Here is a 15,664-nt window from a genome sequence, read left to right as displayed (position 1 = left end):
TGTCTTTGCGCTGTCCTGAATCAACTGCAGAGCCGCCTTACTTTGGAGCGTAGGTGGTGAGATGTGCTCCCAGACCAGACTACTGTTCAGCCACTTCCTCTCCTTAAAGGGGAACTACTGTTTTTTTACAACCTGGACCTTATTTCTGCCATAAAATACTATTGTTTACTCACCCATATAAGTTTTGTGTAATTTGTATTCGTTTGGGAGATAATTAGATCCGTGTATATCCATATAGTGGGAGTGACTGGGGCACCGAAACGCAGCCTCTAAATAACGCATTATCTGCCGCGAAACTTGTTCATTTCGCCAATATTTTGTTACCGTACGCTAGTTCTATTCCCCGCTGAGTCCGGAGTTACCTGTTATCATCACTTTCTATCCTTAAAGGGGAACTACTGTTTTTTTACAACCTGGACCTTATTTCCGGCATAAAATACGATTGTTTACTCACCCATATAACTTTTGGGTAATTCGTATTCCTTTGGGAGATATTTAGATCTGTGTATATCCATATAATGGGAGTGAATGGGGCACCGAAACGCAGCCTCTAAATAATGCATTATCTGCTGCGAAACTCGTTCATTTCACCAATATTTTGTTATGATACACTAGTGCTATTCCCTGTTGAGTCTGGAGTTACCTGTTATCATCATCTGGGGTCTGTACCTGCGACGGTCGGCTTGTTTACCTGTAATTTGCTATGGTTCGTCCACAACCTCAGAAAAATATTCAGCCATGTTGCAAAAAACTAGCAGTAGCAAATATTTTATGCCAGAAATAAGGTCCAGGTTGTAAAAAAAACAGTAATTCCCCTTTTAATAAGTGAAGTTTGGTATTAAGATCAGTTGAAAAAGCTGTTTTTCCTCACTAGTCGGAGATGATTTCCGCTTTCTGCTACTTTTTTTTTCTTTTATTAAGGAACTTGGTGGGGGAGGCTTCTGAAATTATTGCCTTCTATTCTCATCTCTAATATTTTGGCACAATGAAATCCTCAAACGTCTGATGGATGTCTTGTATAGCGGAGCTGCAATAGACCACACTGACCTCATCACTACTTCATGCATGTTTACTTTTTAGCTGAACACAGGCTTATCTAGTTCATCTGACCATGTGGAGAGGAATATTCCCTTCACTTTTTCCTGTTTTACAAAGAATCAGATTGAGAGAACATAGTCTTTATCAAATGTTTTTTTCTTTTCTTTCTTTGTTCTTCTCCAGAAGATGTTCAAAATGAAAGTGGTTTGCTGCCACAACTGACGCCCCAGTGCACTGAACGGAACAAGCACTCCTGACCTGGCAACAGACGAATGGCCCAGGGAAGCCACCAGATTAACATTCAGGTTTTGCATGACCTGCGCCAGAAGTTCCCTGAAGTCCCAGAGGGTATTGTTTCCCAGTGTGTTCTGCAGGTACGACAAGAAATGGCACTGCAAACTGTATTTAATAGATTATTTTCAAACGTGACACAGCGTTCACTTCCTCTCTCTTTCTTTCTCCCGCAGAACAACAACAATTTAGACGCCTGCTGTGAATACCTGTCCCAGGTCAGTCCGGGCTACCTGTACAGCGAAGAAGGGAACCTCGGCTTTTCTGACGACCCCAGCTTCAACAGGTTCCGTAATCACATGACCCAGCTGAACCTAGGCTTGCAGTCTCAGAATGTGCACGTGCCCCCAGTTCGGGACGGCCTGAGAATGAACGGCAGCCGGACTCTGGCCCACAGCCTGAGTGACGGGCCCCTCCAGACAGGCACCAACAGTGACTTCTTTCAGCAGGAGCCCCAATCAGCCCCAGTACAGGTGCCCTCTACTCTTAACGTGTTTGGTGTGATGGAACCCACACGGAAACCGCAGCCACCGCAGCACCTTGGACTCTACCCTCTAGGTGTCAAAGGAGCGACTATGGGTGCTCAGCAGACTCAGCGCTTCAACCCCATTACCGTGACATTAGCTCCTCATATCCAGACAGGCCGCAACACCCCTACTTCTTTGCACATACATGGCGGGCCACAGTCGGGCCTCAGCAGTCCACAGGGTAACTCCATCTACATCCGACCTTATGTTAGCCAGTCTGGTACGACCCGGCAAAACCAGCAGCAGGGAGGCAGGGCCCAGTACAGCCCCACGTCCCAGCCCCAGCAGCAAATCTACCAGATCTCACACCCCTCCTCTTTGTCCAGCTCCTGGTCCGGCCCGCAGCACTCTTCCTCCTCCTCACATACCTCACAGCACCAGACCCAGGGCCATCAGACCTCTCACGTCTACATGCCAATCAGTTCCCCCACAAATCCCCAGGCGCCGTCCATTCTCCCCAGCGGAAGCCAGGCCTCTTCCTCTGGTGCCCCTTCGTGCTCTTCTTCCTCTTCCTCCTCCTCCGTCATGCCCGGCTCCCTGTCCACCATCAGCCAGTACAACATCCAGAACATCTCCACTGGTCCACGGAAAAATCAAATAGAGATCAAACTTGAATCTCCTCAAAGGAGCAATTCCACGACAGCAGTGCTGCGGGCGAGCGGTGGACACCGTCCGTCCTCCACCTCCTCTTCCTGTCCTTCATCTTCCTCCTCTTCAGCCGGGGTGGCTACTGTTCCCACCACCCCTCTGTCCATCGGAGGTCCTGGCCTGAGTCGCAGCCAACCCACTGTTTACATCTCTGCCAGCCCGCCTACTGCTGCTACCACTCCTTCTGAGGAGGCCATCGTGGCCTCAGCCGGCTCCCGCTCCCAACCCAAGTTTTATATTTCTGCCAATGCGTCCAGTGACGACGGTGGGGGAAGGAACCCTCCCACAGTCTACATCTCAGCAAATCCTCCCTTGCAGGGGACCTCAGGGCCCAGGGCCTTGGGGAGCCAAGTGAGCATGGGCCCAGCATACATTCACCACCATCCACCCAAATCCCGCGCCCCCGTCGGCGGGGGAGGCACGGCTTCTTCCCCTCGTGTGGTGGTGACTCAGCCCAACACCAAATACACTTTTAAAATCACTGTGTCTCCCAATAAGCCCCCAGCTGTGTCCCCTGGAGTCGTGTCCCCGACTTTTGAGCCCAACAACCTCCTCAGCCTACCGTCAGACCACCACTTTGTGGAGCCGGACCCCCAGCATCTCTCAGACCCACTGTCGCCACACAGGGAAAGGCCAAGTGACACTCGGAGGCTCAGCATGGGCTCTGACGATGCAGCGTACACACAAGGTGAGCAACGCCGAGTGTCAGCACTGTGAGCGTAATCTGGTCCGTGTTCCTCAGTGAAAGTGAATGCACCGGCAAGTATTTATGTTTATTGCCAGTTGTATACTATAAAGTAATTACGGCACTTTTTGCGCAATGTTGATTTGAACACTTATACCTTTAAGTTTGCATACACTTTAGATTAAGAGTTAATGCCTATAGCTTGAGACCAAGTAAGCAAATATTTGCAGACGTTGTTGACACTGTTATTCCTTTTGCCGCATAGCCCTCTAAAGTCTTATTACAACTGTTTGTTTCGTCATTTATGGTTGTTTAGCAAAGGTTAAGTGGGTAAAGAGAGCACTTCCTGTTCAACTTTTTTCATGCACAGCGATGAGGCAAAAAGTTTTAATAATAAATAGTAGTATACAGTATCCCCCACTGCATTCTGCCAAGAAATCATTTTTACTATGAAGTATACTGTGTCATTTTAAAAGCCACTTTCCATAACATCCACTCTAATGTGTTTCTTAAGCCAAACTGTGTATACTTGCTGTCACTATTGTTCTGGTGGAAACGCTGCTCTACATGTTCGCATCCGCGACCTAGTTAAAAGCAAAGGTGACTTGCTCAGTGAGTGTGCCGGCGTGATGACTCCAGCGTGAGTCCTCCACGCTAAATGCTGTGTTTGGTGTTTGCCCCATCCGTCCCAGAGACTTTCGCAGATTCTGCCCCGTGAGTCAAACATGTCAGAGCTGACTGCTTGTTTCCTTTTTTGGGCTTTCGACTCGTATTACGCGTGAGTCACTGGCTGTGACTCTGACAGTGTGGTGACTACGACCAAGAGGGACTTCAAGCAGAGATGCTGCTGACTCCCTTCAGCCCAGTTCCCCCCCCCCCCCCCCACTTTAAAATGTTGTGCTTGGCTGAGTCACATTTGAAGCTATACCTGGTACAGACACACCTGTCACCACAAACAGGCTTTACATGACACATTAATGTTAACCGTCACCAGGACTGTATCTTTTATTGTCTGGCAGTAGAAAAATATCCTACATAACATTGACCACACGGGTTCTGACTAATGAGTGAAGACCAGTTTCAAACGTAGTCACATCCTTAAGTCAGTTAAAGGGGAACTACTGTTTTTTTCCAACCTGGACCTTATTTCTGGCATAAAATATGGTTGTTTACTCACCCATATACCTTTGGTGTCATTTGGAGTCATTCGTAAGATATTTAGATCTGCATATATCCATATAGTGGGAGTGAATGGGGCACTGAAACGCAGCCTCTAAATAACGCATTATCTGCCGTGAAACTCGTTCATTTCACCAATATTTTGTTATGATATGCTAGTGCTATTCCCCGTTGAGTCTGGAGTTACCTGTTATCTATTCACTGACGTGCAGCGGTTTGTTGTTCTTTGGCCAGCTGTTCCTCTCTCTGCCTCCGCATCCTCTTTTCAACGAGCTCCTCATCCGTATACTCTGGCTCAAAACGATAAGGACGTCCATCATAAACAAAGTCATCGTCCACAACCTCAGAATCGGAAAAATATTCAGCCACGTTGCAAAAAACTAGCAGTAGCAAATTACAGGTACACAAGCTGTGCGGGGTGTGCGCGGCACTCAGAGATGATATCATCCATGTCAGAAGTTAGTAGGTCACTGTACAGACCCCGGATGATGATAACAGGTAACTCCTGACTCAACGGGGAATAGCACTAGAGTATCATAACAAAATATTGGTGAAATTAACGAGTTTCACAGCAGATAATGCGTTATTTAGAGGCTGCGTTTCGGTGCCCCATTCACTCCCATTATATGGATATACGCAAAGCTCAATATCTCCCCAACGACTAGAAATTACACCAAAATTATATGGGTGAGTAAACGACCGCATTTTATGCCAGAAGTAAGGTTCAGGTTGTAAAACAACAGTAATTCCCCTTTAAGTCTTTGGTTAAATAGTGTTTGCCAGTAAACATTATTCATTTTTTTTCTGCAGTCATTCCTGAGGGACACTATCTTTTTGTTTAATCTGTTTGTTTTTAAGTGTTTGTTATTGTGCGGGTTAGTAACACAGTCAGACAAGATGCAAGTTTGTGAAACGGCTTCAAATTAATCAGATGCATACCAGTAAACCAGGGATAATAATGAGACTAACCGCCACCCCCCGAATTCCTGAATCTCAAAAACAACAATTAAACCAAGGCGTTGCCATTAAGTGTTATCCTGCATCTCCTGCATGATATATTTGTCTCTGAAACATAATTTTGTGTACTGCTGAAGAGAGATTTTTCAGAGAACAACCTTTTTTTTTTTCTTCTTCTTCTCTTTTTTGAGGTGAGTTTTCGGACGAGTTGCACACTTACGAGAAGGGTCTGTGTTGACGGCCGAGTGAAACCTCAAAAGTCAAACAGCTTACTCTTGCTGAAATTAAGTCGGTGTAAAACAGCAATACAAGTCACAGTGAAAGTGCAAAAAAAGATGAATGTGAATGCAAAATAGCCCCTTTACAGTACCTTTACGTTACATGCTCTCACATGTATTAAGGAGCAGGTAGCGGTTTAGCCCGTGAACAGGAGATTGAGCTGATCTGGGTCTTTCCCTCACGAGGCAGACAGCTACCAGTAGGACATCATGTCAGTTGTCGGCGTGCAGCGGCATGTGTTTGTGTACAGCAGGAGAGAGAGCTGTTCATCATTGAAAGAAAGTCTGCGTAGGTGGTGTAACAGCCTGTCAGCAGATTTATTTAATGAGTACACGTCATAATGAATTGCGGGGGGAAATGCAGTATGTGACTTGAGTAGATTATGCGCTTGGTTATGGCAACAGTAAAGAGTCTAATGTAGTTCCCTGTCTCTCATTACACACGGGCAGTTATACTCAAACCTCAATTCATCATTGTGTGCAAAGAAAGATAAGATAAGATTGACGTCAGCACAGTTTGTTTTATTCTGGTGTTTTGATCTTCACTGTCTAAATAGGATAATAATAGAAGCAACAACCAACAGCGGCTATTATTACTTCTCAGTCTGTCCCTTGAGTTAGAATTTAAAATTAAATCATGTTTACATTTTTCAGTGGTGCTTACCAACTCTTTTTGCTGACAAGGCCGTTTGCTTTTCCCCTCTCTTCTTCCAGCGTTGCTGGTGCATCAGAAGGCCCGAATGGAGAGACTGTGGCACGAGTTGGAAATGAAGAAGAAGAAGCTGGAGAAACTAAAAGAGGAGGTCAACGAGATGGAGAATGACCTGACCAGGAGACGACTGGAGAGATCCAACTCAGCCTCTCAGATTCCTTCTGTAAGATTAATTCCTTTTTGCGTGTGAAAGTGTCCACTGTGTTTGTTTTTTTTTTTTGGCATTTTGCTTCAGTTTAAAACCGCGGAAATGTAATAAGAGATAAGGGAGTGTGTCCGGTTTCAAAGATCATCAAACCAGAGACACTTCAATTATGTGGTAGGTGTCTTTCCCACTAGGATACATCTTGTATGCCTCATACTGTGGTGGGATTAATCACAATACTTATTGTGTGATTACGTCCAAATTTGGTCCAAAAATTTATTGGGGATGTTTGAAAAGGAAAAGAGACTCTTAACCAACATCTGTTACTGACGGACCAATCGGTCTTAAAGGGGAACTACTGTTTTTTACAACCCGGACCTTATTTCTGACATAAAATACAGTTGTTTACTCACCCATATAACTTTTGTGTAATTTGTTGTCCTTCGGGAGATAATTAGATCTGCGTATATCCATGTAGTAGGAGTGACTGGGGCACCCGAAACACAGCCTCTAAATAACGCATTATCTGCCGCGAAACTTGTTCATTTCGCCAGTATTTTGTTATGATACGCTAGTGCTGTTCCCCCGTTGAGTCCAGAGTTAGCTGTTATCATCATCCGGTCTGTAGATTGACCTACAGACCGGATGATGATAACAGCTTGATGATAACAAAGTTTCGTGGCAGATAATGCGTTATTTAGTGGCTGCGTTTCGGGTGCCCCAGTCACTCCCACTACATGGATATACGCTGATCTAATTATCTTCCAAAGGAATACAAATTACACAAAAGTTATATGGGTGAGTAAACAACCGTATTTTATGCCAGAAATAAAGTCCAGGTTGTAAAAAAAACAGTAGTTCCCCTTTAAACCTATTCTCAATGCCATTGTGTTAGCAGTCCAGCTGGAAACGTGTGTTATTAAGAGTCATCATTTCCTACGACTGCCAGCAAATGCATTTCTTGTTTTTATTGACAGATAAAACGCTGAACAGGCAAAACTAAATTATCAGGGTCAGATCGCCAGGCTTGGTTCCTGCTCACAGCACATCAGTGCTCCTACACCATGAAACTATGTTGATTACAGGGTCTGTTTTTGATCTGGCTGATATTGTTCCATATTTTCAGGCCGTCTGAGTCGCTTTACAGCAACAAATTTTGCGGCCGCTTTCAGAGAAAGAGCGCCGTTTAAAAGGAAAACACAAAATGGACATATTCCTTTCCGTATTTATTTTCCACACAACTTAATTTGTGCGTTACATTTACAGCAGGGACTTTGTTGAAACCCCTGCGGGTTCAGATAAAGTGCCGTTCTTAGCCTCTTTTTGTTGAGTCAGCTGTTTTTTGCCAGCTATTACAGTTTGAGTCAACAGAAGGGGAAGGAGGCTGTGGAAGGTTAATTGGCTGGTGTTGCTGAGCTCAGTAGCTCCTTGCTTCAGTGTTGTTTACTGAGTTGCGCCAGCTCTCGAGAGCGGAAAGGCTCTCCTTCTGACACAGATCTGCTCGTTTCACTTGGCTTGCAGGATGTCCTGTCTTGTCCTCCTTTTACAGTCTTGTGTGTCAGAAGGCTAAATGTCTGATCCTCCTCTCTCTTATCCTCTTTCAGATTGAGGAAATGAAGCAGTTGCGGTGCAAAAACAGGTCACTGCAGATCGACATTGACTGCCTCAGCAAAGAAATCGATCTTCAAACAAGAGGTAGGGTTTCTGCATTCCTGTCTTCCTCGGTTAATATTCAGTGATCTAAACTGGCATCCAGTTTATGCGCATGTGATTTGCAATTATGAAGTTGACAGTATGTCGTTAAATGAGCGAGGTCAGATATGATCAAGGCCCTGCAGCTGCAGCAGGTCGGTCAGGCCACCTCATATCCTCTCGGCACACGCAGTCAAGGTGTAGCCATTGTGCTGTTAACTACCAGTTCTTCCTGAATTGCATCCTGTTGCTGGTTGGTAACAAGGGATTTATGGGCCCCCTGGCAGCAGTCCACTGCTGACAGAGATCGAGCCACCAGCCAACTGGTTTACACAGGTGAAGGCAGGAAAGAAACTGCTGCTCACACCAGTGAATAGTGCCTCTCACTCACTTACACAGTTACAGATCTGGTGATGGCCTTAAAACAAGAGGTAATAAGTGATTGGCTGCATCGGTCACATTGTATAATTTTCCATGAGAAAACTGTAAGCTGTGTTAAACAGGCCAACAGCTGGGGGAAAGGCTTTCGCAAGACCTGATCCAAGATCAGAGGAGGTCCACCTTTCAACATTTTACGAACCAAAGTATGTCTACAGAGGGAAAAATGTATCTTGATAGCATCTTCTATTACGTGCATAAGTCGTTGGTGTTTTCAAAAGTCCATCCTACTGCTCATTAGCAAATTTTCGGTTAGTGTTATCATTCTGACTTCTGACGTTTGTGCTATAAATGGTACGTGGCACATTATTTATGTAGTTTTTATTGTTTTATATTTAGGTACATTCAAAAATACTGCCACTTTGATGTAAAAGGCTTCAACATAAATGATTACTGCACATTTCTGGTCATACCTTTGCACCGGTATGCGTTCATATATGTATTCAGTCTGTTAAATGTAAACCTATAGTTTCATTCTGTTTCCATCTGTGTACAGGACCACACTTTAATCCCAGTGTAATCCATAATTTTTATGACAACATTGGATTCCTTGGTCCTGTCCCACCCAAACCCAAAGGTACTTTATCTGTTGGTAAGTTTAGAAAAGGTTGCATGGTCATGTCTGACATTTCTCGTTTCGTAGGATGCAATCCTCTCGTTTTATTGGACGTCTTGTATTCAGTTCACTATATCCATGTCAGCTCCTAATGCCCTAAGGCCAAGTCAGGCATGTGGTCAGCATTCACTTTGTTTTGCATTTTGTCTTGCCATGTTTGCAGACTGCATTTACTGACACAAGCTTAAAAACCTGCCATTGCTAACTTTACCATCTGTCACTGTTTGATTCATCTGCGTTGTATGAAAATGTGTCGTTGAAGCCGCAATGACTCATTTAGAGTTCACATTATATCATTAATACTTTCACCTCGCACAAATACAGTAGAAAGGTGGTGAAACATTTGATTTTATGCTACTTGAAGCGTGTAGCACCTCAATACACAGTGAACCAACACATTTAACAAGTGGGCAGACTGTGAAAACATTTCACAGGTGTTGATGTGACACTTTTTTTTTTTTTGTGACTGCTCTGACGTCTTTGTCCTTCCCCTGCCCTGTCACTTGTCACCTCTGTCCCTCTCCTCTCCCCCCCACCCACCCATGTCCTTCAGTCATGTACCTCGTGTTTTGCATGTTCAACAGATTTTTGCACAGCTTCTGCTTGAGCCTTACGCGATGCGCATTCAAATCTCATGCCCTTGTTTTTAATGCTGTATTTATTCCTTTAAAATCTGTTGTTATTTAGGCTCTAAAGTTCTTACACAACACTGAATGGATAAAAAATAGAAGAGATTTCATCCAGAAGAATCAAACGGGTTTCTTTTTTTCGTTTTTTTTTTTTGCTTATGACTCTTAAAAGGGGAACTACTGTTTTTTACAACCTGGACCTTATTTCTAGCATAAAATACGGTCGTTTACTCACCCATATAACTTTGGTGTCATTTGCACTCATTCAGAAGATAATTAGATCTGCATATATCCATATAGTGGGAGTGACTGGGGCACCGAAATGCAGCCTCTAAATAACACATTATCTGCCGCGAAACTCGTTCATTTCACCAATATTTTGTTATTGTACGCTAGTTGAGTCTGGAGTTACCTGTTATCATCATCATCCGGTTTCTGTAGAAAATATGAACAAAATGAACAAGTTTTGTGGCAGATAATGTGTTATTTAGAGGCTGCGTCTCGGTGCCCCAGTCACTCCCACTATATGGATATACGCAGATCTAATTATCTCCTGAACAAGCGCAAATGACACCAAAGTTATATGGGTGAGTAAACAATCGTATTTTATGCTAGAAATAAGGTCCAGGTTGTAAAAAACAGTAGTTCCCCTTTAAACTAGACATTGTCTGCAGTATATAGACCCAATGTGTCCATGAGTGCTGTGTTTCCACCCATTTGGACATTCTGGGTCAGTGGTTCTCAACTGGTCTGGCTTCGGGACCCACCGTCACCCCTTAATGACGAGCCGTGACCCGAATCAAAGAAAATTTTCAACTAGTCAATTTTATCGAATGAAATGATTGTGCAGTTTGAACCTGAGATAGTAGAGTAAAATAGTATGAAAACACACAAAAAACAAAAGTAATGATAAACCAAAACTACCAGCAAGTGGCAATGCTTTTACGCTCAATTAGCTGCATTTTAATTAAAACCAAAACTCTTCACTTCAGTAACACTGAAGCCTTTTTTAAACAGACTCGGAGCTTTCATGCCCAAACACGAAATAAAAAAGTCCAACTACTGAGAAGTAGTTTCAAAAATACTCAAAATACGTAGCTTTAGCTGAGTACTCCCTCATTGAATATACAACAACAGGTTTATCTTTGAGAGAATGGTGTTTTGTTACCAAGTGCCGCTTCAGTTTTGACGGCTTCATGCCCTTCATGCTGCCAACGCCTCGCTGCACTAAACACACTGAGGGTTTTGTCCTCAATATTGGAAAATCCATATCTCATAAAATCTGCATCGTACCTGCGTTTCACCGTGATAAATTAGCATATGTAAACAAACTTGCAGATCTTCTGCTATGGTGTGAAATGGCAGGTGTCACCTCCTGCCACTTACTGCCACCTGCTGTTAAGAAGTGTGAATTGGTGACACTTTTTTTTCTGGCCTGCGACCCACTTAATTTTTTCCCCCGAGCAACAAAGACTCATATGGAGTATTCCTTCATTTAGTAACCAGACAAAAGTTGATTTCATGTGTGACATTTGCATTTGCAACTGTGCACCAATAATATAAATATCAAAGGAGCTCTCAATTCAAACTAAACAGGCCATCCTTAGGCTGCAAGAACAAATCAATCTGAGAGATTGACAGAAATATTACAGGCCAGAGAAGTTCCTAAATAGCATTCTTTGCACAGATAAAACTAAAAAAGATCAACCTGGACCAGAATTGGATGGAGAAGCTGCCAAGTCTCCCATTTTATGCCCACATTCATGATATAACCATAACAAAAATAAAATACCAGAAATACCAGGGTCTAAGCGATGCACTAAATAATTGCAGGATGTTAAGTTGCGTTCAGTGCTGCGGTAAAAAAGGCCCTTTAAAAGAAATGTAATGAACTTTGCTGAAACCTGTTATGATGACACATTTTGCATTCCTGCATGTCTGCACTTTTAAACACATTTCTGAGCAGACGTGTTGCCGTTTGATTACTGCCAAGCAGGCAACAATCGGATGAGTGCAGGGCATGTAAATACGCTGATGCAAAAGTATTCACTTAAAAGGGAAACTACTGTTTTTTACAACCTGGGCCTTATTTCTGGCATAAAATATGGTCATTTACTCACCCATATAACTTTGGTGTCATTTGGAGTCAGTCGGGAGATATTTAGATCTGCGTATATCCATATAGTGGAAGTGAATGGGGCACCGAAACGCAGCCTCTAAATAACGCATTATCTGCTGCGAAACTCATTAATTTCACCAATATTTTGTTATTGTACGCTGGTGCTATTCCCCGTTGACCTGGATGATGTAATTTCTGAGCGCCGCGAGCACCCGCGACGGTTCGGCTTGTTTACCCGTAATGTGCTCCTGCTATGCCTCGTCCACAGCCTCAGAATCGGCAAAATATTTAGTCACGTTGCAAAAAACTAGCAGTAGCAAATTACAGGTAAACAAGCCGACCGTCACGGGTGCGCGCGGCACTAGCGTACGATAACAAAATATTGGTGAAATGAACGAGTTTCGCGGCAGATAATGCGTTATTTAGAGGCTGCGTTTCGGTGCCCCATTCACTCCCACTATACGGATATACGCAGATCTAAATATCGTCCAAATGACTACAAATTACACCAAAGTTATATGGGTGAGTAAACGACCGTATTTTATGCCAGAAATAAGGTCCAGGTTGTAAAAAAACAATAATTCCCCTTTAGCCACAGCAGCATAAAAGTAAATAACCTTGCTGTCCTCGTGTAATACCCTGCACTGACCTCTCCGTTCTCCACCTCTAAGACTCGGGCAGTAAGGCTGTGAAGCCCGTCGACGACCCAGGTGACGACGAGGAGAAGCAGTGGAGCTGCACGGCCTGTACCTTCCTCAACCACCCTGCCCTCAACCGCTGTGAACAGTGCGATTTCCCGCGGAACTTCTGAGCCAACGAGGCTGTGATGCGCCGCCCTCTTTCCTCTGCCCTCCTGTCTTCTACCAGACTAGAAAACACAAGGGGCCCATTCTGCTTCTTCTTCTTCGTTTTTTTTTTTTGTTTTGTTTTTTTTCGTCCTTCCTCACAGATGTATGAAAACTCGGACCGTCATTGTGCATCGACGCGGCCTGTTTTCTTCCTTTTTTTTCCTCCTTTCTCCAAGGTTTGTAGAATGCTGTCCACTGAAGGCTTGACTGGATAGTGTTTACAGCTTGTGCTTCTTCCTAAAGGCCAGCAGCATCAGACGATACCTCACCTTAGAGACTCGGATTGCGTGGGGTCACCTCCCCCCCCCCCCCTTATTCCGCTCGACCGACGGGACGGGCGACACCCTATCCCCGGGCGGTGGGTGGGGATACCTTGCTGCTCCCACTTACAGTATTACGAGCGTGGCCCTGCAGTGTGACGGCACACACACTCACACTTACACACACACTTACATACACTTACACACACACAACACAACACAGGTGCCGATGCGCCTTTGCTGAGTTTAGTTTTTTCTTTTTCTGCGGTGGCACGACCGAGGATTGGGAACTGTGTGCTCAGCCACTGCACGCCATCTGAAGGGAAAACCAACAGACTACTTGTGGAAAAGTTTGTTTGCTGTTTCTAAAGGATGCCGATAAAAGGGGGGCGGGGGGAATAGCCAGTGTCGCTGCCACTCAAAACACGCCTCTTCTCCTCCTCCTCCTCCTCCTCCTCCTCCTCCTCCCCCTGCAGCATCCCTCTCTTCTTGTCTCTTCAATCATGAGTTAATGAGAAAAAAAAAAAACGAATCGTTGCATGCTTTGTGTACAGTACACGGAGGCAGAAACTCCCCTCAAGCTTTTTACTGTACATAATTTTAGAATGTGCCTTAAAAATCTTCTTCCTCACACTATGAATTACTTTTATTTCCTGTAAGTATAGCTTCATAGACTTTATTAACTTGTTTTGTTTCCCTTTTTTTTTGTTTTTCAAACCAAATAAGCACCAACCATGCTCCCCCCCTTTTTTTTTTTTTTTTTTTTATTAAGCTTTTTACTCGAGTTCTGCGAGAGTTGAAGCCTTGCAGAAGGAGAGGAGCAGAGCAATTAAAAGCCCTTTTGCAGTCATCATGAAGCTACATCTGCCTAGTCTGTTCATCGCTTGTGTTATTGCTGTATCCCCTGTGTACGATCTGCAGATGCAGCAAAGTGGAATGCGATGGAGGAGTTTTTATTATTTTTATTATTTTTTTTTTTGTGTTTCTTTCGTTTTCCAGGACGCCAAATATGTTCGAGACTGTTGGGGGGGCGGGTCGGGGAGGGAGGGAGGGTAGGATCGGGGAGTTTTAAAAAAAAATAAATAAAAAATGCAAAAATTACAAACCGCCATCTTATCTGACAACTGGAATATAGGTTTGATGTTTTGGGGGGGACAACTACACCTCAGTGCAAAGAGACACTCATTTTCCAGTACAATCAGCGTCGATGTCAAAAAGCTCCTGGAACAGCTGATTATTGGGTTCCACGTTTTCCCACGTCGCCTCCTGAATCGTGTTCCCCGCGAGGTACCAAAAGGTCAAAGTGCGTACGTTTTCTGCTCCCCGCCGCCGTAGAAGCACCGGTCAGGGTATCTGGATCGTCGCATCTTGGAAGCGGACAAGGTCGGAGAAAAAAAAAAAAAACCTCAAAATGTAAGCACAAAACACGACTGTCCACTTTGTATACTCTTATTTTTATTTGGCTGAGTTCATCCTCCTAAGCTTTTTATCGACGAGGGTGTTTCTAAAGTTTACCTTTTTTTGTCATTAAGTTACCTTAACTGTGGAGTAGTTAACTTTCTTTATTTTTTTTTTTCCCGACATTTGTGAAATGTTGCCTTGCATTAGTGCCTTTTTGAATTTGTATTGATGATGTATCCTGTCACGCCCAAGTGCCATTTTTTAAAACCAAATTCTTAGTATTGTTTAAACCCTTTTAAAAGTAGAAGATGATTTAATGTCTCTTAAGCACTTATGTCGTACTTTTCTCCTTTTCCAGCCCAAAGAAAACTGTTTTTTTGTTCGTTTGTTTTTTTTTTTTTTTTAAAGCTTTTTCTGCACCTCGGTGTGAAGAGGCAGTTTATTCATGTTATATTAAATGGGAAAAAAAAAATAATAATAATAATTTGGATATCTAAAGTTTTTGGATCTTAGCTGGGAAACTGTCTTTGTAACAGATAAGTTATTTGTAAAAATAATAAAAAAAAAAATCTATTCTGAATGGGTTTTTTTTTTTTTTTGGTGACGCCACATGCAGGATGTTCTCCACTAGATGGCAATAGAGGACGGCGGGTTTAAGTTGGACGTCCTGTCTCGAGTAGTTTACGCCTGCTGGTCTGGGAAAAGTTAAAAGAATCGGTCAAAATGAATTGGGTCTCTAAAAAAAAAGGTCACACACACTAATATTTCGTTGGACCTCCTTTAACTTTGATTACATTCTCTGTGGCATTGTTTCGATAATCTTCAATGTCACCAGATTTATTTCCATCCAGTGCTGCATTCATTTTTCACCAAGATCTTGTATTGATGATGGGAGAGTCTGACCACTGAGCAAAACCTTCTCCAGCACATCCCAAAGATTCTCAATGGGGTTAAGGTCTGGACTCTGTGGTGGACAATCCATGTGTGAAAATGATGTCTCATGCTCCCTGAACCACTCTTTCACAATCTGAGCCCCATGAATCCTGACATTGTCATCTTGGAATATGATCCATTGATGGAATAACCTGGTCATTCAGTATACTCAGGTAGTCAGCTGACCTCATTCTTTGGGCGACATAATGTTGCTGAACTTAATCTGCCTCTCTTACCCTGATGTCCCCATCACTCTGGAGCAGGGTAA

At 43.6% G+C, this 15,664-nt stretch overlaps 1 protein-coding gene across 9 annotated transcripts in view; it reads left to right on the top strand.

The window, feature by feature from the left end:
• tab2 (TGF-beta activated kinase 1 (MAP3K7) binding protein 2) overlaps positions 1–14,082 on the top strand; it is a 52,626-nt gene extending 38,544 nt beyond the window's left edge. For 3 of the 9 annotated variants that reach the window (XM_084560645.1, XM_084560647.1, XM_084560646.1), the window contains exons 2-8: positions 1,222–1,412; positions 1,506–3,192; positions 6,318–6,478; positions 8,065–8,155; positions 8,656–8,736; positions 9,087–9,182; positions 12,626–14,082. In XM_084560645.1, the coding sequence (XP_084416771.1) occupies positions 1,311–1,412; positions 1,506–3,192; positions 6,318–6,478; positions 8,065–8,155; positions 8,656–8,736; positions 9,087–9,182; positions 12,626–12,765 (2,358 nt within the window). In that variant the 5' untranslated portion in view covers positions 1,222–1,310 and the 3' untranslated portion in view covers positions 12,766–14,082. The remainder of the gene's footprint in view (positions 1–1,221; positions 1,413–1,505; positions 3,193–6,317; positions 6,479–8,064; positions 8,156–8,655; positions 8,737–9,086; positions 9,183–12,625) is intronic. The other 6 variants (XM_084560649.1, XM_084560648.1, XM_084560650.1 and 3 more) reach the window with 5 other exon arrangements.
• The last annotated feature ends 1,582 nt before the right edge of the window (positions 14,083–15,664 follow it).

Source organism: Chelon labrosus (genome assembly GCF_963514085.1).
Source record: "Chelon labrosus genome assembly, chromosome: 14".
Taxonomy (NCBI): Eukaryota; Metazoa; Chordata; class Actinopteri; order Mugiliformes; family Mugilidae; genus Chelon; species Chelon labrosus.
The sequence above is the reverse complement of the archived record's forward strand: the minus strand, read 5'-3'. Positions and strand labels throughout refer to the sequence as shown.